A 26301-nucleotide genomic window follows, 5' to 3' on the forward strand; every position below is an offset into this window, starting at 1 on the left:
TGGAAGGACAGCGGCCGGAGCGCCTGAAGTTTGCCCGGAGCGAGGTGCCGCGGGAGGTGGAGCTGGGGGAGGGCGCGGGGGGTTGGTGCGGGGGGGCGCTCAGCCGCCTGTCAAAGTTTTTAACTCCTTTTTACCCCCCTCGCACCCTCTCGGGACGCCCCGACGGGTCCCGGCGGTCTCCGGCCATGGGGGTGAGCTGGGGCGCCGAGCCCCGGGGAGGGGGGGGGGGGGCCGGGGAGGGGCGGGGAGGGGAAGGGGTCTGGGGAAGGTGGGGGGGGCTCCCCTCCTTCCCCCCCGCCTAGTCTCGCCTCCTCTCTCCCTCTCTCTGTCTCTCTCTCTCCCTCCTGATGTTTGATCCCGCCGCGGCACCCGCAGGGATGAGCGATGGAGGGGCCGAGCCTGGCAGGAGCCCCGTGCTGCTGGCCGAGCCCGCGGCCACCGGGCGGGCCCGGGAGAAGGCGCCGACCCGGGCGGAGCTGGCGAGCGCTCTGCGCGGCGGCGGAGGAGGAGGAGGAGGCGGCGGCGGCTTCAAGGACATCCCGGGAACGTCGGCGGTCAGCCCCGGCTCCTCCAAGGAGTGCGCCCCGGACAGCGAAAGCCCGTCGGGAGCCGGCGAGGCGGATTACTGCCGCCGCATCCTGGTGCGAGGTACGGGCAGGGTCCCCGGGCCCCCGCTCCCCGCTTCCCCCACCGGCGCACTGCGCTCGCCGCCGCCGGCCGGGTCCCCGCTCCACGCCCCGGGGCTGGATGGCAGCGGGCTGGGACATGCTCCCCCGCCCCAACCCCGGCACCGCTTCCAGCGCATCCCCGGCCGCGGGCCGGCTGCGAGCTCCGGCCTGTCGGCCCCGCCGCCGCGGCGGCTTCCCCCGGCTCCGCTCCGTGCGGCAGGGACCGGGCCCAGTCCCCCAGCCCGCCTCGCCGTTCGGCTCCCGGGAGCGGGGCCGGGAGCGCAGCCGGGCTCGCCGTACGTGCCCGCCCCGGTTTGCGGCCGAGGGGCCGGGCCCGGCTGGGCTCAGCGGGCCGAGCGGGGGTCCGGGGGAGCAGCCGCGGGGCCACGGACCCTCCGGGCCGGCCGAGCCCCGCCGGGGGGACGCGCAGGCAGCGGGAGAAGGGCGAAAGCATCAGCTTTGCTTTTAAAGCGTTGTCGCAGGAGAAAAGCGTCACGGAGCGGCGGCGAGTTAGGGGCTATTTGTTGTTTTTTTTTTTTTTTTTCCTCTTTATAATATCTCTCGCCCGGCCGGGGCTGGGGGGGATGCGGCGGGCTCGGCCCGCGGCACGGCGGGACCCGGAGGCGGTGCATCCCACCCCGCCGCCGGCGCGGAGCCCACCGGCCGGCCCGGGGCTCGCCGGGACCCGCCTGCGTTGTAGCGAACCCCGAAAGTTTGGGGTTCCTCGGCGGGGTTCCGGCAGGAGCCGAGCGCTCCCCGGCTCCCGGGGCGGCAGCGCGGCTCCATCCCGGCCCCCCCCCCGGGGATGCTCAGCGTCCCCCGCTCCCCAAGCCGGAGCCCGGAGAAGCTCCGAGGCCGCTCGGTGAGCAGGGCCGAGGCCTCCCGGCCTTTGCCCCGGCCCCAAGCCCAGCGCTCGGGCAGGGCGGCGGCGGGGACCGGAGCCGGGTCCCCTGCTCCTTCGCCATGAGCGGGGCCTGGCACGGCACGGCTCGGCTCGGCTTGGGCATCCCGGCCCGCCCGCGTTGCAAACAGCCCAGCCGCCCACCGAAACCTCTTTCCCGGCTGTCGCGATAGGCGCCTTGTCGCCGACAACCCGGCTGTCGCAGCCTGAACGCTCCCCGGGCACCTCGGCGGGGGAGCGGGCAGCGCTCAGGAGCCGGCCCCGGGGTCCCGCCCGGGGTGGCCCCGGGTCCTCGGTGGTCGCCGAGGCCGAGCCCGGCTGCCGCAGCCCCGGCCGGGGTCAGGCCTCTCCTCCGCCCGGCCTCGGCCCTACCGGGGCCGCCCGACGGGCCCGGGGCTGGGAGCGGGGCGGGGGTCGGTCCCCAAGCCTGGGGCAGGGTCCCCGCTTCTCCCGGCCCTGGGGACCCTCGCCCGGGAGCGACCGGTCTCACCATCTTGCTGCAGCCACCACGGCGCGGACAAAATGGTGGCGGGCAGAAACGTCGGGAACGGAGCCGAAATAAAGCGGGGGGGACGCGGCGGGGCGACCCGATCTGCGGGGCCACGGGCCCACCCGGCTCCCAGCCCTCCCCCGGCCGGGGGCCCGCTCCCGGGGAAGGGGTCGGTGCCGAGCACCGGCCGGTGCCGGGGAAGCGCCTCCCGGCTGATTTTCTGCAAGGTGGGTTTTTTTTTTTATTTTTTTTTTTTTTTATATATTTTTAAATATTTTTCATTTTCCCCCAGGCAGCGGGTGCCGCAGGGGCCGCATCTCCCCCCGCCTTCCCCCTCCAGCAGCGCTGCCCCGGGGCTGCCTCCCGCTCCGGCCCATCCCCGGCGCCCGCGGGGGCTTTGGTAGGGACGGGGTTCTCGGGGGAGCCGGTCGGGAAGCGGCGGGGTCCTCCGTGCCCTGGGAGCGGAGCGGGGGGTTGCCCGGCCCGGTGCTTTCCCGGGGGCTCGGCCGGGCTCAGTCCGCTCACCGGTACGGCACGGTACCGGGGACCGGCCGTGCGGGACCGAGCTTCCAGCCGCCGCGGCTTTGCCTGCGGAGGCGGCCCTGGCCGCCCGGCCATCCCCGTCCCGTCGAGGCGGCAGGGCTGATGGGTGCCGTTGGACGCGGGCACAGCAGGCAGCGGGTCGGTCCTTAACGGGGATTAACGGGACAAGGACTCGCCAGAGGAGCCCGGCTGCTCCGGGGCCGGTCCCGCTGGCAGCGTGGGGGCCGCAGCCCCAGGGGCGGCTGGAAGGGGAGGGGGCCAGATCCCGGGGTGCTCATCCCCGCCTCCCGGGGGCTGCCCCAGCACTGTGCCCGGGGGGTGCAGGCGGATGTGGGGAGCTCTGGGGGGACCCCGGTGCTGTTTGGGGTGCGCTAAGAAGGGCTGCGGGGCTTCTGTGCCCCCCAGGTGTGTCTCGAGTTGTGCGTGCCACCGTAGCCACACCAGCCCCCGGCATGGGGAGGGATGGGTGTACGTGTTTGGGGGTGGCAGGGCGGGTGCGCGGTCCTGGCAGCCGTCTGGGTGCAGAAACCCCGTATACACGGGTGTGCACGGCATGTCCCTGGGCGTACGGGGGCCTCTGGGTGTGCCTGACTCCGCTGTGCGTGTCGGTGCGCAGGATGTGTCCCTCCCTCCTGGCCTGCTGTGCCGCGCCGCAGTGCGTGCGGGCTGTGAAATCGCTGTTCGCCGGCTCAGGCGGTCGCTGCCCCAAAGCTGCTGCCCGCTCGCCTTCCCGGCTGCTCCCCGGCTGCCCTGCCTTGTCGTATTGAGCTGCTAAGGCAGAGGAGAGGTCGATCCCCTTGGCACCAGACCTCTTTTGGGGGCTTTCAGTCCCAGACCTTGCCCTGGCTGTGCTGCCGTCAGGTCTAGCGCGGTCCCCAAGAGCGGAACCTGTCACCATGGCCCCGCCGACGAGGCCAAGGGCTGCTGGAAAACCCCGGGCAGCCACGGCAGGTCCTGGAGCGTGTTGGGGGTCTGATGGGGGCGGCTGATGGGGGAAGGCTCTCAGGAGGGAGGTCCTCAGGCAGGATGGTTGTGTGCCCTTCCTGGCATGGGGGCATAACCGTGGGCCCCCCAAAACCCACACGGACGGGCAACGGGGAAGGTCGGCGGCATGCAATAGGGCTGCGACCCAGCTGCGAGGGGCTGGGGCGAGGGGTTTCGCCTCTCCCCTGCTGAGCTGGCACCACGAGCTGTGCCCCCTTCCCTCCGGGGCTGTGCCCAGCCCGCTCCCCCCGCCCCGCGCCCCAGCTGCTGGGGGGAAATAACAATAAATAATACCGTAATAATGCCGGCAGCGCCGTACAGAGCGGCGAGGGCGGAGGGGCAGATGCTTGCAGCTGCGGCTGGAAAGCATGAACGTCTCTGTTAGCCGCTCGTTGCTGGCAGCCCCGGCTGTTGTTGTGTTGGGGGATCGCGCCGTGGGCATGGCAGTGCGGACGTGGTCTGGGCATCATCTCTGCAAACGCTCTTTCTCTCGCAAAATGGTTCCCAGTCCCGATCCCACTAGAGATACCTACAACCTGTTTTCTTTCCAACAGCCCCATGCCCACCCGCGGGACTTGGGGGTGCAGATCAGAGCCCACGCTCCTGGTCCCACTGGACCCTCTTCCACCCTGGCCCTCCCCAAGCCCTCTGCGGCCCCGGTGCCTCCTGCAGTGCCGTGCTCCAGCCTGGAACGGGCTGGCCCTGCCAGGATGGTGCCTCTGCCACCTACCACAACGTAGCAGTGGGAAACCGGCTTCGGGATTGGGGTCCCTCTCCCAGGTCTGTGCTTGCTCCTCGCTCCCACCGTCCCCATGCCAGCTCTGCTGTCCCCATGCCAGCTCCATCATCCCCTCCCGGGCTGCTCCTCACTATTTGCTCCCTTCCTGCCTCAGCAACTTTATAATCTTTCCATGCCTGAGTCAGCCAGAAAGAGAGAAAGCAACTTAGCTCGGGGCTGGGGACCTTGGGTCCCCCCGGGCTCGGGGCTGCTTGCCCCGTGTGGCTTCTGTGGCTGGTTTTTAACCTGCAGGAAAGTCACCGGGCAGAAACGGGGAGCTCTGCGGCCGGGGCTCACCCAAACCGGGCTCTCCGCCGGCGTTGCTGGTGCTTAAGGAAAGGCGGCACAAGGGACAAGGAGTGTGAGGGGTTTGGGGTCCAGCGGGCAATTTCCAAGGCTCATTTTTTATGCATCTGTGCCGCATCTGGCACACAGAGCCCCGGGGGCTGGGACAGGCTTCCTGGCACCTCGGGGCTCCCTGGGTTTTTCTGGGAGAGCTTGTCCTTTGTCAGTGGAAAGTAAAGCCGTGGCTCCTTCGGAGGGGCCGCAAGCGGCATCCCACGGCGTGGAAGGGGCTGTGCAGGGCTAACGTGGGAGCCAAACCCTCCTGCTTTTGCTTCCCCACGTGGGGCCGTGGGCAGCGACAGTCCCGGCCTCGTAAAATCTGCTGCCGTGAGCGGCTCGGGGCGTGCGGCACTTCCAAAACTTGTCCTTTAATAGAGAACTGCCCCAAAGTAGGAGCTGCTGCTTTTGAAGAAAATATTCCTTCAGTGAGAATAATTCTGGAAAGAAGGGAACTGTAATAGAGAGAAAATTTTCCCAGTATCCCCAAAGAAGGATAGAAACTAAAAATAAAATATATTTTTAATTAAAAATCTGGTTAATTTGAACTGTTCCTTAGTATAGAACTGTTTTCTGCTTCTGGCTTTCAGAAGCTATTATTTCTATGATTAAATGCTCTGTTTTTTGATTTCTATTTATATCTTGGAAAAAAAAAAATTCCTATTTTTATGAAGAGTCGTTACCGTTCCCTGGAGGTTTATAAACATGAGCATTTGGGGCCAGAGGGGACAACCGAGCTGTGGGACGTCACCTCTTTTAGCCACAGCTTGGGGAATTTCTTACAGTTATTCCTGCAGCGAGCCCAGACGCTCACATCAGCCCTGACATTGCACCGGTGTTTAATTCCGCTTTTCCTCCCCCGGTAACGGCTATTTTGGACCAGTTCCCCCAGTCCCTTCCCTCCCCAGCCCAGCTTTTTTCCTCCCATCGAGACTTTTTCCTGATGGCCCTTCTCCCCGCTTCCCTGCCAGATGCCAAAGGGACGATCCGGGAGATCGTGCTCCCCAAGGGCCTGGACCTGGACCGACCCAAGCGGACGCGGACGTCCTTCACGGCGGAGCAGCTCTACCGCCTGGAGCTGGAGTTCCAGCGCTGCCAGTACGTGGTGGGCAGGGAGAGGACGGAGCTAGCGCGGCAGCTCAACCTCTCCGAGACCCAGGTAAGGGTCGTGGCGTCCCCTCCGCGCCGGGGACCTGCAGCCCCCTGGGGACACGCGCGCCAGCGTGGTGAGGGCGGTGGGGGGAGGCAGGGGCAGGCAGAGCGGGCTGGGGTGGGCGAGGGCCGTCCTGGGGCTGAGCCGAGCCCGCGGTCCCCAGCCCGGGTGGAGGGGCTCGGTGCTTGCCGGGCTGGAGGGGCGCTGGCCGGTGTTTCGGTCGGGAGCGGGGGTGGAGCGCGGCCGGGGGGAAGCGTTGCGGGGTGCTGCGGGCAAAGGCTCTCCTCCACCCCTTTCTCTTGAGCTGAAGGAGCGGTCGGTTTAGGGTTGGGGGGGCGAGGGGCAGCCCTGAGCGGGGTCCGCAGGGACCCCCCGGCCGCCGCGCTGCTCCCCCATGGGCAGCATCCCCCGGCTCCCCCGGGAGGGTCCGGCAGAGCGGGGAAGGGACAAGAGCAGGAGGGCGTCAGCGGGGGGCCGAGGTCCTTACGGCAGCACCCACACCGCAGGGCGGGCGAGCGGGGTCAGGCGTCGTCGTGGGTGCTGTCGGGATCGGGCGTTCGGCTGTGTGCGAGCTGGACGGATCCTGCACGGATCCTGCACCGCGCCGCTCCCCCCTCTCTGCAGCCTCTGTGGCTTCGCTCTCCCGCCCCCGGCGGGCTGGGGGTGCCACTGGGGGCTGTCCCTGCGGACCGGGGGACCCCCGAGCTGCAGCATGGCCCGGGCACCTCTTTCCATCACCCCCTGCAGACACGTCCCCAGCCGGAGCTTCGCCGGTGGGGAGGGATTTTCCCGGTTCTCCTCCGCCGAGGTCTGCCCGGTGCGGAGCGGCGCAGCCTGGGCGAGCAGGGGTGGGAGAGGTTGCGCGGAAGTCGGTGTCGATGTCTGCTAAGCAAAAAGTGCATCCGCTGGGGTTGCGATGGTTTCGGATTGAAAATTCGTACGGAAATAGTAATAACAATAAAGTTAATGAAGGCCCCAGTGCGAAACAGCGCAGCTGGGACCTACAGAAATGACTCCATCAGCCCAGTCCGCCCCTTCTCTGGCCAGTAAAAGGCACGTTTGGAGACAGCTACGTGGTTTCATCGATTCAGATAGGAAATAATTTCAATTTTTCCACCCCCCTCGCGGAACAAACCTGTCCCGGCTGTCAGCAGCCAGACCCCTGGCTCCAGGCTCCCCCCGCGGGAGGGGGGGGAGCTGGTTTTGGGGAGACCCTGTTGCTCCGTGGTGCTTCAGCACTCGCTGTGCGGCTGCTGCACGGTCCTGCGAGGGGGAGCAGAGCCTCGGCATGCAAAAAAAGTAGTAGCTTTTGGCTCTTTTGGTGGCAGAGCGGGTTTTTTTGGTAAGGAGCAGGGTTCTGTCTGCGGGATACGTACACGGAGGTGCGGGCGGCTGGCGTGGCTGTGCCGTGGTTAGGAGCAAAGCACCCAGTGAGCTGGGCCATGCATGGGGTCCCTTTCCCGGGATCACAGCCGAAGCCCCGGTCCCAGCGTCACCTCCACGGAGCCGGGAGGGACACGGGTGGGTTTGGCTGTGCTGTGCTGGGGGATGGAGCTTCGGCTCCCTGGCAGGCAGCCGGAGCGGCCGGTGGGAGCGCGGGGCAGGGTGCTGTGCCAAGTGGGGTGCCGGCTGCCGCAGCCCGGGGCCGGGAGGGCGCAGCCGCTCCGTGGGGACTAATGTCCGCTTATTTACTGCTTGCTTGGTGCCTCATTGCTGCCCTCATCACTCAGTGAGAAAATTCACACCCTGTAGGCCACGGCTGTCTCTTCCCCTCTTCTCTTCTCCTTCCCGCATCCTCTTTTTCCCATCTCTCTCCTTCATCTCTGTCTTTTGTAATCCCTTTCTGTGTTTTTCACAGCATTTCCTTCCCTGCAGCAAACTCCCAGTTGCACCTCCCCAGCTCCCCCCGACCCTCCCCAGCCACCACCGTGCCCGGGGACGGCAGTGCCAGGCTCGGTGCCCGGCTTCCTCCTCTCATTAGCGGGGTGCAGGTCCCCTTGGGTCATGGTTTCAGGCTCTCTGCACACTCAGGCACCCCCCCGCCCCGGTCCCTTGCCATTCATGGCTGGGAGGTTTCCTCGGTCGTTGCAAGAGCTGGGTGACCGCAGGGTTTTACAAGACCCCTTAGATCTGGAGGGTATTGCACGGCTCCATGCAGCGTGCTGCTCCGCTCTGGATGTGGCCTGGAGACTGGACAGTCACCACCAGCCATTCCTGTCCCATGGGATTCCTCTGTGTCCATCAGCTCAGCCAGGGACAAATCCAACATTTGCAACCATCAGAGTATTTTGGGTATTTCTGGTGATTTTCCTGCCAATCCAGGAGCAGCTCCCGGGACTTTGGGCAGTTCGTGGTATAATTGCTCCATCTAAGGCTTTGTTGGTGGATTCCCAACCAGCAGCACCTTTCTTGTTGACATTTGCGCTGTGCTAGTGGTTGGGACATTGGGACGGATCCTTTCCTTCCCCTCCCTGAATGATATCCTGGTTTCAGGATTAGGAAACCTCCCCCTGCCAGCTGCTCCCGACTTTGCTCTCTGCAGGGACCCTTGGGTGCGGGGGGACCCCACCGCCTCCCACCACAGGAGGGAAGAGCAAAGCGGGGGGGCGCAGAGGAAGGGGGGGCCGAGGAGGGTTTTTTTTGTGCCTGCGAATGTTCAGGGGGAAAAGAATGATTCATCTCCGCTCCTCTGTGAGGAGAGTGGTGCAAACAGCGTGATGAGATAGGAAGAGACACGATGTCATCGCAGCTGGAGAGCTGCAGCCAAGCGGCCCCGTAAGTGGGTCCGCTGATCAGGCTGCGCCCCTGAGAAATCCTGCCGGAGAAAAAAAAGGCCCCTTTTAGCCTCTTATTTTACTTTCCTGGCATCTGATCCTGCTTTTTGGCAGACTTGGAAGCAGGAGGCTCTCGCTGCTCCTTGCAGGGAAGCCAGAACGACCCACCTCCATGTTGGGGAGTAGGGATCTTCTTGCTTTCTTCTCTCCGGCGGAGGGGGGGTGACCCAGGGGAGAGGGGGGTCACCCAGCACAGAGGGGTCTCACCCAGTGCTGGGGGGAGGCTCAGAGCCGCGCGTGCCGCCGGCGCTCCCCGGCCCGGAGCAGCAGCAGCCGCAGAAGCCGGTGCCCGTCGGCAGCTGCCGCGGCGGAGCCTGCCCTCCCCTCGCCGCTCGCAGAGCCGCCGTGCCCCGGGCCACCTCGCCGTCCCTCCGGAGCCAGCCCCGCACCTCGTCCCTGTGCCCGTCTGCGGGGCTCAGCCAGGCCTGCCGCACTGAAGGGACACGGGGGATCGTTTCGGAGTCACCCACGCTCAGGCGAGGATGAGGAGGGTCCTTCCATCTACCGCAGCTCTCTCCAGCCCAGGGAATCCGCCTCCTCCCTCCAGGGAGCCAGGTACCTGTTCTGCCTCGCCGGGAGCTGCTCGGGCTCCAGCCCAATGCCATTTGTGCTTTTTCTAATTAATCCATGGACATGGTTAACCTTAAACGAGTTTAATTAGCCTGTAGAATATTTTCATTCAGTTGTCAAGCAGCAGCCTGGAGATGCGGATGTGCCGGCTGCTGCATCCCAGCTGAGCTCCCACGGCGCGGAGAGCTGCGGAGGGGCTGCCCAAGCCCACCCCGGCACAACCCGGCCAGGATGCGGCCCCGTGCTCCGAGCAGCGAGTAGCCCGTATCCGTGCATTGGGCTTTCTCCAGGCAGTGCATCCCGAGGCGCTAGGGAAAAAGTGCCCCTTCCTGGTGTCATTAAGGGATAGCAAATGCGAGGCAGAGAGGAGGCTGCGAGGCAGAAGGACCACGGGGGGACGGCGGAGGGAGGATAATTCCCACAAATCCCCCGGCAGGAGGAGAGGCGGGATGGGCTGGCCGAGGGGATTTGCCTGGGCCAGGAGGCTTTGCTTTCTGGGTCAGGAGTTCAGTGCCAGGCGCAGGTTCCAGCGACCTGGTGTATTTGCCAGCCCTTCCTGCCCTCATTAGAGCGAGGACAGGGGAGTGACACTCGCGGCGAACAAGGGCCCCTTTTGAGGGCCGGGCACCCAGGAGGTCAGGACAGGGCCGGTTGTATCAGATGTTCTCCACGCAGCTCCAAGCCTTGTCCCTCTGCCGAGAGGTAGCTCATCCCCTCCCAAAGGCAGGAGCTGTGGGGGACAGGGATGTCCTCAGATGAGGAGGGCGTGCCCAGGAGAGCTCCTGGACCCGAGCACCTCCTGGAAGATCCTGGTGAGCTTTTGGGCTCCTTGGCTCCTGTGCAGCATCTGAAGACCCTTTGTAGAGGGATGGTGGGGCACAGGGTGGAGAGAGGTCTTAGCATCGCGCTTCGTGCCTGCCTGGCTGCTGGGAAGTCCATGGGACCTCCATGGATCCCCTGGTGTTCCCCTCGCTGCGATGGGCTCCATCACAGCCCGTCTGGCAGACCTTTCTTGGGACAAACTCCTGGGCCATCCCTGGCAGAGGCTGGGCTCCTACGGCTCCGTCACCGCCGGTGGCCCGATACCCCCGAGCATCCTCCGCAGCGTGGGGAGGGTGCTCGCAGCACAGGGCTTTCAGGACCCCGTCGTGGAGCAAAACATATGTGAGAAAGCAGCTGAGCCAGGGAAGGGGCGGGAAGGTCTATTTATAGCCTGGCAATTAAGATAATGCCGTTAAAAATTAATCGCACCTCAAGTCATTAACAACTATCGGGCCCTGCAGCGAGAGAACAATGAAACAACGGTTGGTGCCAGCACAAGTTGTCCTCTCACGGGGAGAACCGCAGGAAAGCTGCGGTCTGGAGGGGGTGAGAGTCACCCAGAGCTCGGCGATGGGAGCTGTGGGTTGGGGCTTCCCCAAGGCACAAGAGGCAGGTAGGACCCGAACGCTGGTCTGCTTGCTGCAAAGCAGCACAGTCCTCGTCCTCGGAGGCTCTGCAGTCCTCAGGGTACGGGGAAGCTGAATTTCCAAAGCTTTGTTGGAAATCCCTTTTCTAGACCGTGCGGAAAATACAGGTGTCATAGCCAAGTGTGTTCTTTTCTGAGGTGGCCTCCACCCACCCATCACGCTCTGCTGTGCCTAGGAACATCGTCGCTAACATCTTCTGTGGTTCGTGTTGCCTCCACCCAGCTGCTTTTGTAGCATCGCTGTTCTGTGCCGTGGGTACTCTGACCCTTCTCCCGTGGGCACTTGCCCAGTGGGCAATATTTTCTCCCCTCTGCTTGGGGAAGCTGCAGCCCCGCACGCACTGTGCTCAGGGTTGGGGTGCCCCATCCTAATGCAGCCCGGTTTGAGGGGTGCTGCTCCCAGCTGGGTGCTCCTGGGCCACTTCTTCTGGTCAGTGGAGCTTTCCCTGGAGAGGCTGAACTAACCAACCCAGCAGAAGGGTGCCCTGTGCTGCTGGAGCGCTTCTCTGCCACCTCCTCGAGGGACCTGGAGCGCCCCGGGGCTGGCTCAGGGGCCGTGGGGCCGGCGGGGCGGGGGGGCAGCTAGCTGGGGGAAAGCATCATGTCCAACCGCAGTCGCCTGCAGCCGGCTTCTGCTGCTAAAACCTTGGCTACCGAGTCTCTTCTGAAGCGAGTGGGTGGCCGTGGGGATGTCAGCCTGGGTGATCCCATGTTTAGTGACTCCCAGGTCGGATCCAGATGCTGAAGGTATCTGGCTCCTGCTGGCCTGGAAGGGAGGTGGGTCCTGGGTCCCAAGGCAGGAGGTGGCCACTGGAGATGCCCAGGGTCACCCTGGAAGAAGCTGGGCATCTCCAGTAGCTTCTGGGTCTCCTTCCCACATGCCGGCCCATGTCAGAGCACGCTTGTGGAGTAAACCTGCTCACGTGGACGAGCTAATCCTGTCCCCTCCCCACGGCGGGGGCACGTGGTGGGGTTTACCCTGCGGCCGGTGGGCTGGTGGCAATAAATCTGTGTTATAACCAGGTACCACGCAGCGGCAGGACCGGGCTGGCACAGCCTCCGCCTGCCCGGCCCCAGCCCTGCTGGCCCCTCGGGTTCCCCCAAAATTCACCTTTTTGGCATTTCGTTTCCCAAAGCACGTCAGGGAGCCGGGGACGTGGGTTCGGGCGATGAGCACCGGCTTCTGGGTGGGGGATCGGGCAACGTTTCTAAAGAGAGGAAAGGAGCAGCTCTCCTCAGGGGGGAACAAGGCATCGAAAATGCCTGCACGGTAAAAAACAATTTCAGAATTTGTGATTGAAAATTTCATTTCTAAATGTCAGGAGAGGGCTGGGAGTTTCCAGAGCGATCTCCAAGGCTTTCTCAGCGCGCTCCAAGTGGATATAATTTAAGAAAAATTTTTTCCTAAAAATGACAGTTTCTGATGGAAATGGGTGTTGGTGACAGTTTTGGAGCCGGCTCCGATGCTGGGGCAGGAACCCCAAACGCGATGGCCCAAACCTCGGCCACTGCCTGGGGTCCCACCACCCGCCCGCACCCTCCGGCCGGGTGCTCCCACCTCCCCAGCTGTATTTCGTTTTCCACTGGGAGAAAACCATACGGGTTTGCCCTGTGCGTGGAAAACGGGAGGAAACACCGTGTCCGCGTGGATACTTTCTGCTGGATGCTGGTGTCATGGGAGGGGACGTGACCGCAGGGACAGCCCTGCTGTCCCACCGCCCCCCCCCCCCCAAACCGGGTGCCAATGGCCGAAGGGCCAAGGGGGGCTCTGCTGGGGGTGACCCCCGCACACTCGCACCGCAGCCCGTCCTAGGCAAATCCCGCTGGGTGTCGGACCCCCGGGGCCGGGGCTGTGTGGAGAATGTCCCTGCCGGGGAGGGATGGCCGGTGCCGGGCGGTGTCCCCCATCTGTCCCAGGCAGCACTTTCTGGAACCCCAATAAATGGGGGAAATCTCCCGTCAGCCTTCGCTGGCACCTCCGAGGAGTCGGGGGAGTCGTCTCTATCCGATTTCGGGGTGTGGGAGGATGCTCCCTCCGGGACACCTCGCGCCGGGGCCACCAGGCTGGGTGGGGGAGGACACTTTGCCCCCGCCAGACCTGCCCGCGGAGCCCAGCACCGTCTCTCCCTGCCCCTTCGTCTCATTTCCATTTGCAAAGGGCACGGGAGCACCCGGGAGCTTCCCCTGCTGTGAAGCAGAAAACATCCCGAATTTCAGAGCAAAAGCAGGCCGAGGGCGTGCTTCTGGCTGGAGTTTTGGATCAGCGCTGGGGCAAGGGGCTGCTTTGGGGACGGGGTCCCGGCCGAGGGCACAGCCAGGTCCCAGCGGGTCAGGGACGGTTCCCACCTCCGCTGTCCCCAGCAGGCTGCCCGGCCGCGGGCTGGAGCTCGGTGCTGGAAGCACGGCCCCCAGCGTCTGTCCTGGGCTGTGGCAGAGGGTTTGGGGTGGGTGGCCCAGCCGGGGTGGCCCCAGGGGTGCAGAGGGGCTGGAGGAGAAGCCGAGGGATGAGTCTGTGGCCGGGAGAGGCAGACGGGTCGCGCCGCCGCCATGCCATTGCGAAACCTCTGGCCGAGGCGGCTTTGGGCTTACGCAACGCCGGGGGCCCGAGCCCGCACCGGCCTCGACGGCTCCGTGAGCCCACGGCCCTGCTCGGGACAGAGGGAGGAGGAGGAGGAGGAGGAGGAAGGGTGGCCGGGGTGCCGTGGGAAGATGGCGGCGCGGCAGGCTGGATCCCACCTTCCCCCGTGCCGCGGCGGGCGTCAGCTGATGGCGGCGGGGAGCTAATCCCGGTGAGGAAAATGGCCTCGGCCGGCAGCTATGAATAGTCCGGGATGGCCGGCGTGCCGGAGGTGCGCACGGCGCGGCACACGTGACGGCGCTGGGGTCAGCCCCGGGGCAGGGCTGCCAAATCATAACCACCATTAAAAAAACAATAACATATCCCCCAGCCCCGCCTGCGTGGGTGCCGGGGTCCGGGGCGATGCTCGGGGGTGGAGGACGAGGACCACGGTGTTTGGCCACCGAGCACGGGGAGGCCGAGGGGCTCGGGCGTTTTGGGGGGCGCTGGGGGATGCTGGTGTGCGAGCGGGGTTTAACGAGCAGGCGTGACGTGCCCTGGGACTGGGGTGGGCAGGGACGGGGGCTTCAGGCTCCCACCGGCGAACCGTGGTCGCTCAGGAGCGACGTCCCACCGCTGCTCAGCCGCAAGCCGGCAAAACGCATCGGTTAGGCGCCAGATGGTACAAAAAAATTCGCCGAAGAGAGGGGAGGGCACTGCCCGGTCCCCGGCTGGCCAGCGTGGCCGCATCCTGCTCTGCAGGGACCGGAGCAGGGTGGGGAGCGCTTTGGCAGGGTGCTGGGATGGATGAGCGGAGCAGGGGCGGTGCGAGGCGCTTACTGGACTGAAACCCTCAGCAGATCCCCGGATCACCGAGCGCCCGATGGGCTCCCGCCCTGCACCTTTCCCTCCCCGGAGGGCGCGGGGGGCTCGGTCTGCTGGCGGGGGGTCTCCGTCGGGGTTAACCGCTTGGAAATAATTTGTTTTGTAGCTCGGAGGTGTTAGATGGAGGGCAGGGGTCGGAGCAGCATCCCAGCTCCCAGCATCTGCGGGGCAGGCTCAGCCGCCGGGGAAGGGGCTGTCGGAGGCGAAGCCCGGGCTCCTCAAGTTCGCGGCACAGGGCACCGGGGACCAAACCCCTCGTGTGCTCAATCCCGGTGCCACCGCGCTGCCGATAGCCGTGGCAAAGCCTTGCTCACAGCACTCGCTGCCCCACGGGCTACCAGCCACCGGCCGCACCGTGCCTGGAGCTGGGAGCCTGCCCAGAGCTGATGCCACGGGCTGCGGCCGCTGCTCCGGCGGCTGGGGAGGTGCCGTGTCCCCGCTGCCTGGGATTATTCCTTCCCCGGAGCTCTGCCTGCCCTGCCGCCCTCGCCCCGCCGCCTCGCTGAGCCTCCTCCCATCTGGGGGGTCTGTGTGCACGTACGGGCTTTCCTGGGCGCGCACACGTGGTGGGGCACGTGCGAGCGCACGCGTGTGTGCAGGAACGTGCGTGGAGCGGGGTGTGCAGAGCGTGCAGCGTTTGCAATCCGGGAAATGGTTTGGACCACTCGGCGCAGGACAGGGCGCGCTGGCGGAGGTCTCGAGCGGAGGGAGAGGGTGGCTCGGCGTCTGCGTGTCCGTCCTGCTGCTTGGCAGGCAGACAGACGGACGGGGCCTTTGCAGAACACCCCCGCAGCGGCGCCTGGAGAAGTTCAGATGCTCGGTGACATTTTGAATTGGTTTCCCTTTGCGAGGGGAGTAGGTGACACCGAAGCTCTCCTGCTTTCCTCCCAGGCGGGGAGCAGCGAGGGTGCTCCCTGACACGTGGGGAGGGACGGGGAGAGGCTGGGCTGCAGGGCGAAGGTGCCAGGGGGCTCCTGGAGCCAGATCCCGGAGGATGAATCCCTCCTCAGGGGAGGGAAAACACAGGCAGAGAAAACCCCAGCGGATGGAGAAGTCCGTGGGTACGTCTCCGTGACCCTCAGCAGCTCATTCAGTTGCATAGCAGGCACTAGGGGGGTGTGCATTTAAAATAAATAAAACAATATAAAATAAAATAAATAAAATTTAAAAAGATAAAATAAATAAAATTAAAAAAGAGAAGGAATAGAATAGAATAGAATAGAATAAAATAAAATAAAATAAATAAAATAAATAAAATAAATAAAATAAAATAATAGCTGCCCGAGTCAGACAGATGCAGGACCCGGAGGCGGCACGGGCGGGGGGGATGCAGGGACCTCCCGCCGGGCTCTCCGAGGGCTCCGCTTCCCGCTCCCAGGCGTGCGGTTTCCAAGCTGGCCGGCGGCCTCTGGACACCTCACTGCAGTAAAAGCTGCTTGGGAGCGGAGGGAATTGCAGTATTGCTTTCCTGGCGGGATCAGCGCCGTTTCTGCACTTTCCTTGCCCTTCTCCTTGGCGGCTCGTTAAATGTTTGGGCAGCGTTAGCTTTGGTGCTGCTCTCGTGTGAGCGGGGGGGAGCGGGCCAGGGGAGAGCTTTTTTGGGGAAGAAGGAAAAATGTAAATATTTATATAATAATATATAAATATAATATATATATTATATATATATAAAAATATATATAAAAATGTATTTGACCTTTACATCCATGCTCCGGAGCTGCCGGCTCCCCTGAGACCCTGCTCCCGGCAGTTTGGGATTTGTTTTTGTGGTTTCTCTTTCCCTTACTCCCTGTAAATGGGAACGTGATGGGAGTCGCGTAGCCTGTGACGGATGAAGTTACAAGCCGAGGTCCTTGGGGGTCGAGCCCTCTCCTGTGCTGCTGGGTGACAGCAGGACTCGCAAGGAGAAGCGGAGAGGGGGACGGGGTGAGAGGCTCCGTAGTGCCATGGGGAAGGTGATGGGGGGTGGATACCGGCTGGTTTTCACACCACGCATTGGGAAGCACCTCCTGAAACGATCGGGCAGCAGGTTTCAACCTTCCAAGCTGCTTTTCCACCCAATATACAGTTGAGGTCTCATACTCTTGGTCATCGCTAGTTGGACACCATGTCCAACCTCTCCACCAGCAAAGATACCTCCAAGCCATAGGTATCTTCAGCTTCTGATGTGGTGAAAAGAGTGGGCGGAAAGAAGATCTTGCGTGGGGGACAGGAAAAGGGTATCTGGGACCTGCAGCTGTGGGTGGGTCGATGAGGTGGTGGTGGTGGTTTATTGTATGCTGAGGACTGTTGGAGTGAGTCCTGAAGGCTTTGGGTGACTTTGCCAGTCTGGGACAGACTGGACAGATCTGGGGTTATCTCCTTCCCTTTCTGCTGGTTGTTATTGCAGTTCACGCTCTGGTAGCACCTGCAGGTCCTAGGGCAGGTGGGGACCCACCACGCTCAATACCCAGACTCCGAAGCAGAAACGCTGCTGTCCCTAAGCAGCCCAGTTCCATGCAGAAAACAGGGGTGGGAGCTGCCGGCGTCCCATCTGGTGGGTGTCAGAGGTGGGAACTGCATGCCTGTGTCCCAGCTGGGTGCCTTCGGACCTTGTCTTGTGTCTACAACGTGGCAGGCTTAGACCTGGGTAAGTCTTCTAGGAAGGAACGTGCTTTTTTACCCTCTGGTTAGAGTCTCTGGTGCGGAAGCCGCCTCTCCTCCAGAACAACCACGTCGCTGTGTTTAGCATCGAGGCTTCTCGTGCTGGCCAAGCACCACCGCTCCCAGGGCTCGATCCACTCAGAGTGTTATCAGAGGGGGGAACGCGTGATGATCTGTCACGCGTGACCCAAAACCTGCAAGTCAAGGTGGACGGTTGTGGTGAGAGAGCTACGGCTCCCTTGGCCCGTCTTGGTGAGCGCACACGCAGCTGGTGGCCATTCTGGTGGACAGACTGAGATGTCTGCCCTCAATTTTTTATGGAAGCATCCAGCCCAGGACAGAGCAGATTTTCCTGCTCGATTTTCATGCTAGAGAAAGGACCCAGGACCTAGAGAAGTCATATGCTTCCAAGCTCAAATGGACTCAAAAGGCAGATGGACCTTTCTGATGGGCTCGTAGGACTTCCCTCCTCACTCTAGTTGATCCAGGGCGTCTCTCTTAGGAACACCTCCCGCGCTAACCAGGCAGCTCAGTGTGATGGCGAGCATGCTCCTGCCCCAGGAACGGTGCTCCCCGGGCAGTTCTCCATGTGGTCCACCTGCACTGTCTCTGCCGTTGGGGTCAGCCTTGCTTCAGCCCAGGGATCACGTCCTACCTCTGCCCACTCTGGCAAGAAGTCCCCTGCTCTAACCAGTCTCTCTCCTGCTGCAGAGACCGAGCAAAGCAGAATTCCCAGATCCAGAAACACGAGGGGCTTTATCCCGAGATCCCCCCAGCCAGTCGCTTACCTCATGGCAAGGTGGACACTAGACCTGGTCACAGTAATCGATTGAATATCCAGCGCCAGGACTCCTCCGAACGCTCGTATGGATTTATAAATCTGCAGATCCTCCTACCTTCAGCATCACGCTGTTGCTTGCACGCCGTGTCTCCTAGGGCTTTCAGAGACATCTCTATATGGCTTGCCTCTATTTGCCTGCACCCAAGCTTGCCCTGACCGGCCTGTCATGGGTGGTCCTGGATCCCACAGCCACCGTGAGCCATGGGCTCTTGCTGGGACTCCTCCGGAGCAGGGGGAGGCTTCTCCCCCCCACCCTTGCCCTCCCCAGCCAGCTGTCCTGGCTGTCCCCCAGGGTGACACATCTGGGAATTGGCCTTTCTCTCCATTCCTAGGGAAAGGGTGTCCTTGGTCTCACTTTCTTCTCCCCCCCAGTCTGGCAGGAGAGCTGGAGGGGGCTGGTTTCCTCCCACAGCCCTTCAGTTACTACCGTAGCTCACGGGGTCGGTAACTGAGAAACGAAACATCGCACACGGGGCTACGTGACCTCCTCCAGAGATGCTGGAGATGTGGTGCCCACCAGGGATGTGCCAGCGCGGTCTTCCCTGCCTTTCCTCAGGCCAGACTGGGGAGGGTGTCATCGCCACGTCACAGGCACGCACCAGTTCACCCAGTAATTTGGATGAGGAAGAAAGCCGCGTTTTTTAGAGAAGGAAATGAAGCCAATCTCATCAAAGCAGACTTTGGCAAAGCGCGCGCGCTATGGTGGCTGATGGGGAGCTGTGAATGAAACCGGAGCAAAAGATGAGTGGAGAACTTGCAGTGTGGAGGAGAAACTGTAATGGAGGGGAGATGGTGGAGGATATGGCTGAAAGACGAAGGATCAAGGCTGGAGGGAAATTACTCATGGCCTTGTCAAGGACTGCGTCTGGCTGAGCTTGTTTACATGTCCAGTGATAGGAACTCAGGGCTTGATCATAATGGAAGATGAAAAGGACATGGATCTACTAATTAATAACAAGCTGTATATGAACTTTAGCCATGAAGGCACATGTGATCCTGCTCATCTGATATGTCACCAGTGCAGATGGGGAAGGGCTCATGTCAGTCTACAAGGCACGAGGAAACCTTATTTAGCGCGTTCAGTCTGGGTCATGGTGTTCAGGGGTGGTGGGCGCGGAGAGGAAGTGCAGAGGTGGGTCAAGGACGGGAGGACCTTCTGCAAGAGGATCAGACAGAATGAAGGCAGGGAGGGCTACAGAAAGCTTCTACCTATACCGATGAGGAGGTGCAATCATCACAGGGCATCAGCCAGCCCCAGTGACCGAGTGAGAGCAGAGGGTGTCCAGGCTGGGAGTGGCAAGGTGCTGGGACGGTCTCCCAGCAGCAGCACTGGGGAGGAGGAACCCAATGGTCCCCTTCCCCAGCTGAAACCCATGTCGGGACGTTTGAGACCGGTGTCACCTCAACCCTTTCTCCCTCCTGTCCTTTAGCGTTTCCCCTCATGTCCCCAGTGGGGTGGAACTGGGTTTCAGCACCAGAAGTTAATGCACATTAATGTCCACTTCAGTTTATGTCCGTCTGTTTGTTGGCCTTGCCCACCTGTACCGCTGTTCGTCGCTGGTGTTCGGCGTCACACCCAGAGCACTGCTGCCCCGGGAAGTCCTGACCCGCAGCTCCCGGGAGAGGCAGCAGCACAGAGCCGGCACAGAACAAAAGCCAAAACACCCAGGAAAAATGAGGTCCCAGGGGAAGCCAGAGGTGGAGGGGGGAATCGAACAGAGCTCTGGAGACCCTGACAAGGGCCCTTTGCTTTTATTGAGCTCTGTTTGTTTTTCACAACCTGTGGAAGACAACCAGAACGTAAGAGGTGACCTTAGGGGACACCAGGGCTGAAGAACCCATCTCTACTGGTGGCCAGTGGTGGAGGAGTAGAGAAAGCAGTGTGTGGGGTGTCAAGTGGTCCCATCCTCGCCCTGTCGTTTCTGCATATTAGGGAGCGCTCACCACGAGGAGGTACCCAGATCGCCACCTTAAATCTTGCTGACTTTGTTCTCCTGCATTTTTTTGAGTCCCTTCCAGGGTGCCCTGTGGCAGGGACTAACGCCGTCCGTGCTGCCCAAAGAGGCTCTGCCTCCTGCCTCGCTCGGTTTCCAGCCGCTACCTGGTGACCACACCTGATGCCTCCTAGTCCCTGTGTTAGGAAAACCCCCGACTCCCCGTGGCCGTTCCCCGTGGCTGCACCCGCCGGGGTGCTGCAGAGTGGGAGCGTGCTGCGCCTGCCTCTTCCCCTGGGGCTCGGTCCTCCCTCCTGCAGGACGCCCTGGTGTCTCTGCCTGCCCTTCTCTGATGCGCGGTGACGGGGCTGTGCCTCTGCTCGGGTAGCTTGCTCCGCAGTCAGTAACCGATGGCCTGACGCCCTGCCCTGGCTAGCGCTGCTCAGCACCATGTCAGACTGGATATAAGGAAGACATTTTTTATGCTGAGGGTGGTGAAGCCCTGGCACAGGTTGCCCAGAGAGGTGGTGGATGCCCCATCCCTGGGAACATTCAAGGTCAGGTTGGACGGGGCTCTGAGCAACCTGATCTGGTTGGGAGATGTCCCTGCCCACGGCAGGGGGGTTGGACTGGATGGCCTTTAAAGGTCCCTCCCAACCCGAACTATTCTGTGATTCTGTGATTCCATGTCCTGTGGCCTCCTCCTGCCGTGCGATTCAGAGTGCTTTGCAACGCAGAGCGTTGCAGGGCTGTCTGTGCCTCAGTTTCCCTTTGCACTGAAATCCGTGTGCAGCTGGGGAGGGTCTCTGAGACCCATGGGCATCTCAGGGTACCTGGAGGCGATGCACTCCAACGGGAGGGTGCAGACACCGGGGAGAGTGGGGGGGAAAGCTGCTGGTGGGTTCCCAGCCCTGGAGTGGGCTCGGACAGACACCAGGCTGAAGGAAGCAGGGTTTGGGCTGGGCTTGCGGCACCCGGCTGGGCTTGGAAAATGCCATTTGCGGGCAGCTCCTGGGCACTTTGCGCCCATCCTGGAGGAGATAATCCTGCTGACGGGGTTTTGTTGAGGTCTTGCTCTTCCAGAGCTGGCTGCTTGAGGGATGGTTTGAGCGGAGAGCACTGGGGATGTGCGTCCAGTATGGACTTACAGCAGACCTGCGTTAAGACGTCAATAACGATGCGGGATTGCGGGGCTGTGGGAGTCCCATTCGGCCCCGCCGCCTGTGCTGGGGGGGCTCTGTGCTCCCCAGAATTCGGCAGGTCCCCACCAGAAAAGCTGGTGGGCTGCTAATTCTGCGTCAGGGCGCCGTGCCCCGGGAAGCGGGACCGTGGGAGCACTCAGCCCTGCCCTAACCCGTCCCCCTCGCCGGCACGGAGGGACCGAGGGGGACGGTGGGGAGGGGACGTCAGCCCTGGGGACCCAGCTGGGCTGGGACGTGGGCCCAGCAGTCCCGGTGCCATGAGGGATCCAGGGTCCCTGCGTGGGCAGGGAATGTCCTCAAGAGCTTCCACGTGGGACCCTGCGGGTAAGGGGGGGTAGGACGTTGGCTGGCAGTGGCCCGTGCTCCCAGGAGGTTTCGGCTGTGGGGTGTTAGCTCAGCCCCGCGGTCCTGGTGTCCCCCCATCACGCGGGAGCATCTCCCGCCGCTCCTCCCCGAGCATCCCCAGCCTCCGGCCGGCTTTGCCCAGCCGTCGGCTCCGCTATTATGTCCCCGGAAAGGGGCCGGGGGGGCTGAGACCTCCTCCACCCCCACGCTCCATTAGCTCTGTACTGTGGGTCTATTGTGCCGGAGGACGCGCGAGGGCTGTGTCGGCGAGCGACCGTCCTGCACCAGTGAGTTTCCGATGACTCGGATGAGTTCGAGACCCGCTGGCCCCGGAGCAGACGGGGACGAAGGCTGTGCCCGACGTGCTGGGGTTTACTCCCGGGCTCCCGGCCAGCGCCCGACTCGTCCACTCTGTCTGCCACGCTCTAATCCGAGTGTCTTCCCATCCGTCTCCTTCCCTCACCTCCATCTCCGTCCATCTGTCTGTCCCTCACGCCTCTCTCTGTCTCTCTCTCTGCCTCTCCTACCCCTCTGCTCTGCCAGGGAGGGACAGAAGCGGGGGGCTGCCCTCCCAGGGGAGAGGTTAGGGGGTGCGGGGGCAGCCGCAGGGGGACGGGAGCCGCGGGCTGGGGACCGGGTCCACGTCCCACCCGGGTGAGTCAGGTGCAGTTTTGGGGCAGGGGGTTCCCACGGGGGCTCAGCCCGGACTCGCCCCTTACTTTGGCCAGAGGCAGGCTGGGGTGGGCTGTCCCCAGCTGGGTTCGGGCACAGAAGCGGCTCTGTGCCCGGAGGTCCAGGGCCACCAGAAGCCACCCTGTCCCCTAACGTGTTCCCCTGCACCGTAGGAAGGGCAGGGACCCTCCGCCCTGCCTCGCGTCTTGGTCCGGCGAGGGAAGGGTTTGCAGGTGGGGACACAAACACGGGTTTGATGACCATCCCAGAGGAGAACCCAGCACGTCCCGTAGCTCAGCTCCCCCGGGAGAGCCAGCACAGGGCAGAGCCGGGCAGCGGCGGGGTGGCTCAGCCCCAGGCTCCTGGCTCCGGGTCCTGCCCTGGGGTCCTACCCCGGGCTCCCATCCCCGGGCTCCTGTCCCGCTCCCTCCTGGCACCTGCAGGAATTTGCCATTTCCCTGGAAGCGGCAGGAGGGAGCGACTTCTCCGCAGTCCCTGTGGCGGGGGATGGATCTGGCTTGGGCGTTTATTTTAATACGTCTCTCTCTCCTATCTCTCACTCTCTCCTGGTTCTCGCCTCTCTCTCCCCGGCCCCCCCGCGCTCTCTTTCTGTCCGTGCCTCTCTGTCCCCCTGCCCCGTCCCCCCGCTCCCCCCCAGGTCAAGGTCTGGTTCCAGAACCGACGCACCAAGCAGAAGAAGGACCAGAGCAGGGACTCAGAGAAACGCTCCGCCGCCACCTCCGAGTCCTTCGCCACCTGCAACATCCTCCGGCTGCTGGAGCAAGGCCGGCTCCTCTCCGTCCCGGCCCCCCCCAGCCTCCTCTCTCCCACCTCCAACCCCATCGGCAGTCCTACGGGCAACGGATCCAGCTTGGCCACCCCGGGAACCACCTCCCCCGGGCTCGGCGGCGGGAGCAGCCCCCCGGGGCCGGGAGCCTTCAGCCTGCAGGTCCCTTCTCTCGCCTCCTCCTCCTCCTCCTCCTCGCCCAGGCTGCCGGCCGCCCCGCTGTGCTTTGGGGGGCCGCTCCTGGGCAGCCTGCACGACCTCCCGGGCGCTTACGGACTGGGCACTTCTGCTTTTGAGCCTTACACGCGGCTGGAAAGGAAAGACAATTCTATACCCAGCAAGAAGCCAAGCCCTTAAATCAAAATGAGTGTCAAAAGGTCTCCCCCCCCCCGCCCCCATCCCCACAGCCCCCACGCACCCCGCACCCCGCACCGGGGTTTGATTTGGCACGTGGGATGTGGAAGAGCGTTTACCGCCCGTCCGGGCACACCGATACGCCCGTGGATGACACCCTGCAACTCCTCGCCCCAGGGCTGACGCTGAACCCCGTCACGCCTTGGGGGGGTCCCTGGGTGCCCCTGTGTCACCGGCGCTGTCCTGTCCTTGCCGATGCCTCTGGACCTGCCAGGGCCACGTCCCCCCGCCAGGTATCGCCCGTTCAGGGTTGGAAGACGATGCTGTGGTCGTGCTGTGCGGGCTGGGAGGGGAGCAGCTCCGGGGGATGTTGGGGGGTTGCTGGGCTGTCACCCTGGGGAGCGGGAGGGCACCCCGAAAGGGAGAGCGCAGGGCAGCGCTGGGCTCTGTCCCTGCCCAGCCACGGTGTCCTTGGGCAAGCGTCGGGCCTCAGTTTCCCCATCCGCAAAGGGCTGGCTGAGGTGGTCTCAGAGCGTGCCGGTGGCTGTGGGGTCCAGGTCCCCTCTGCTGATGGGGAGCACGGCTCCCATGCGATGCTCGTCCTCCCGGACCCCTGGCCCGGGGCCAGGGGAGGTGGGGAGGTCTGGGGGGGACCGATGGTGCTGGTGACGTCTGCAGCCCCCCGCACCGGTGGTCCCTGCGCTCAGGAGCAAGCGGCCGCCCTGCCTCATGAGACCCCCAGGCTCCTCCGCGCCTGCTCGTGCAGAGCCAACCCCCCATCCCGGACCCTGTTTTGGTGCTGTCCCGCCCCGGCAAACCCCCGGGGATGCTGGAGGAGCCTCCGACCTCCCGGGGGGGCTGTGGCGAGCTGGGGCCAGGCCACCGTCCTGCCCCCCACCAAGGAAACCCCACCGAGGGGGATGCGGACGCGTGGGCAGTTGCGGTGCTGGGATCTGCCCCTCTGGGCCACGGGGGCTCTTTGCCATCAGCGGGAGCCCGAAGCACCCCCAGCCCCGTCCTGGGGTGCTGGGTGCTCAGCGCTGGCACTGCAGTGAGCCCCATCCTGAGCACTGGCCTCGCAGCACCCCCCCACCTTGCTCCCATCGCCTGGCAGAACCAGGGTCTAGCCCTGAGAGGTGCTGAGCAGCTGAGCACCCACTGCCTGCGAAGGGAGCTCCATAGGGCTCATGGTGGGCTTGGAGCCTCGCCGGTGGCAAAAACCAGAGGGGCATTGCATGAGGTGTCCCTTGGGGAAGGGGGCAGCATGGCCCCCCTGGCCTCTGCTGAGGGGGGGTCTGCGCTGGGCAGAGTCTGGCCCTTCTGTGGTGGGAGCATCGCCTTGGCAGGGTGCGCTGCGGTGGCATCGCCTTGGCAGGGTGCCCTGCGGTGGCATCGCCTTGGCAGGACACCCTGCAGGGACATCGCTGTGGCCGGGGCGGGTGATGCCCTGAGCCCCCCCTCCCAGCACCCAGGAGCTGCCATGGGGCTCGTCCCCCCCGCGCACCCCCAAGGCTCCTGCCTCCCCCCGCTGCGGTTTAATGTGTAATAACGATAATTACCACCGAGCAAGCCCCCCAGCCTGGCCCGGGCTGAGCATCGCTGCGTGGACTGCAGCCCCCCCGCCCAGGCTGCTGCTCCGTAGGGACCGGTCCCTACGGGGGACACAGCCGCTAGCCCGCATGTTCCCAGGATTTTGCAGGGAAATATTTAAAATAAATGATTTTATGAAAAGGTTTCGGTGATTTTTATTTTTCCTTTAAATCAAGCATTTCTATGAAATAGTATTTATTGTTCACCTCACATCTGGAGCACTTTATGGGAGCGAGCCCTTAGGTCTCGCGCTGCTCTGCGGAGCTCAGGAGGGGTTGGCACCCCCCCCGGCCGCAGGTGGGGAAACTGAGGCAGGGTTTGCCCGGGGATGCAGAAAGCAGGGACAGAGTTTGGTTCACGGTGACGAGCTCCCCTCTCCCGGCCCGGCTCAGCCCACAGCTCGCTGCCAACACCTCCGTACCTCTCCTCAGTGTGGTATTTGCCGGATCCTCCTGGTGCCCCGGGGTGCTCAAACCCCGACACCCCGATGACGTGTTTGACTGAGGTTTTGGATTTTTGACAGGACAACGACCTTCTCCCTTCCCCTCGTCACTTAATTTATATTTATATTGCCGTTCTTATATTGCCGTTCTTCATCCTTCCCCGGTCTGCAAACGTGGTATTTAAAGACAGCGAGGCGAGGCGGGCAGAGCGGGCAGCGGGGGAGCCGTGCCCCCCGGCTGTGCCGATACGGAGGGATCGTGCCGGCAGGTAGAACTGCCTGCAAACCTCCCCCCGGACTCGGTTTGCTTTGGTTTTCCCTCTTCTCCCCGGGAATGGCTGAACCACGGGAATTTCCCGAGGTTATCGGACCCCGGTTCCTCCCACCCTGGGCTCACTGGGAGGAACCTTGGTCCGGTTTGATGGAGAAGTGCCCCCCTTGCACCTTCACAGGTGGAGGAGGTTTTGGGGCATTTCAGAGAAAGCAAGGTCCAATTGTATTTTCAAAAGAGCCCCCAAAGCCTGGGAGTTTCGGGGGGTCCCCGGTGTGTTTGCCCAGCTCGGGGCATCCTCGTGGGTCTCCTGCATCCTCCTCCCGCGGCTCAGCGGCCAGAGGGAGAGCGGGAAAGCGAGGCAGGGAGGCCATGGCAAGCCCTTTCCGCAAATTTAAGCTCAAATGCTGCTTTCACAAAGGTCCCAAATCTGACCCAAAGCTGCTGCTTCTCCAAAGTTTCTTCTCCCAGAGCAAACATCCCCAGCGAAGCGGTCCCGGGGGGGTTAGGAAGGTCCCGTGGGGATGCTGGCTGGCCCCCAGCCCCCCCGCTCTGCTCGCCTCCAGCAGCTCCTCCTGACTTGTACAATTGGGGGGAGAAAAAAAAAAAAGTACTGGATGTAAAACTTTAACGAATAATGTGGTTTCTTATGGTTTCTAATAGTTAATAAAAGTTATGTCCTGCCTCCTGCCTGCCTCCTCCTCCTCCATCGCCTTCGGGAGCCGCGGCTGAGCTGCTCTCCACCACGGCTCTCCCGGTACCAGCAACCTTTAGTGGGTGGCTTTGCAGGGAGCTGTTTTGAAGCCCACCGTTGCCTGCTCTTCCTGACCGCTGTGCGCCGGCAGAGCCCCCTCCGTGCACGCACGCCCAGAGATGCCTCCACTACACACCCCACGCCCCCAGCAGCACCCCCACGCCCCCCCCCCATCCCCAGCAGGCACAGGGCTGCCCTGGGCACAGGCGCCCATACCGGGTGCCGTACAACCACCCATCACACCTGGACAGGAGCTCCCCTGCCTGATCCCAGCCCTGCTCTGCCTCTGCACC

The 26301-nt window shown here is 63.3% G+C and overlaps 1 protein-coding gene across 1 annotated transcript; it reads left to right on the forward strand.

The window, feature by feature from the left end:
* The first annotated feature begins 231 nt into the window (after positions 1–231).
* VAX2 (ventral anterior homeobox 2) lies at positions 232–22954 on the forward strand. The gene is made up of 3 exons (XM_075150501.1): positions 232–648; positions 5678–5865; positions 22469–22954. The coding sequence occupies exons 1-3, from the start codon at positions 348–350 to the stop codon at positions 22952–22954; spliced, it is 975 nt and encodes a 324-aa protein (XP_075006602.1). The 5' UTR covers positions 232–347.
* The last annotated feature ends 3347 nt before the right edge of the window (positions 22955–26301 follow it).

Source organism: Calonectris borealis, chromosome 4 (genome assembly GCF_964195595.1).
Source record: "Calonectris borealis chromosome 4, bCalBor7.hap1.2, whole genome shotgun sequence".
In the NCBI taxonomy this organism is placed as follows: Eukaryota; Metazoa; Chordata; class Aves; order Procellariiformes; family Procellariidae; genus Calonectris; species Calonectris borealis.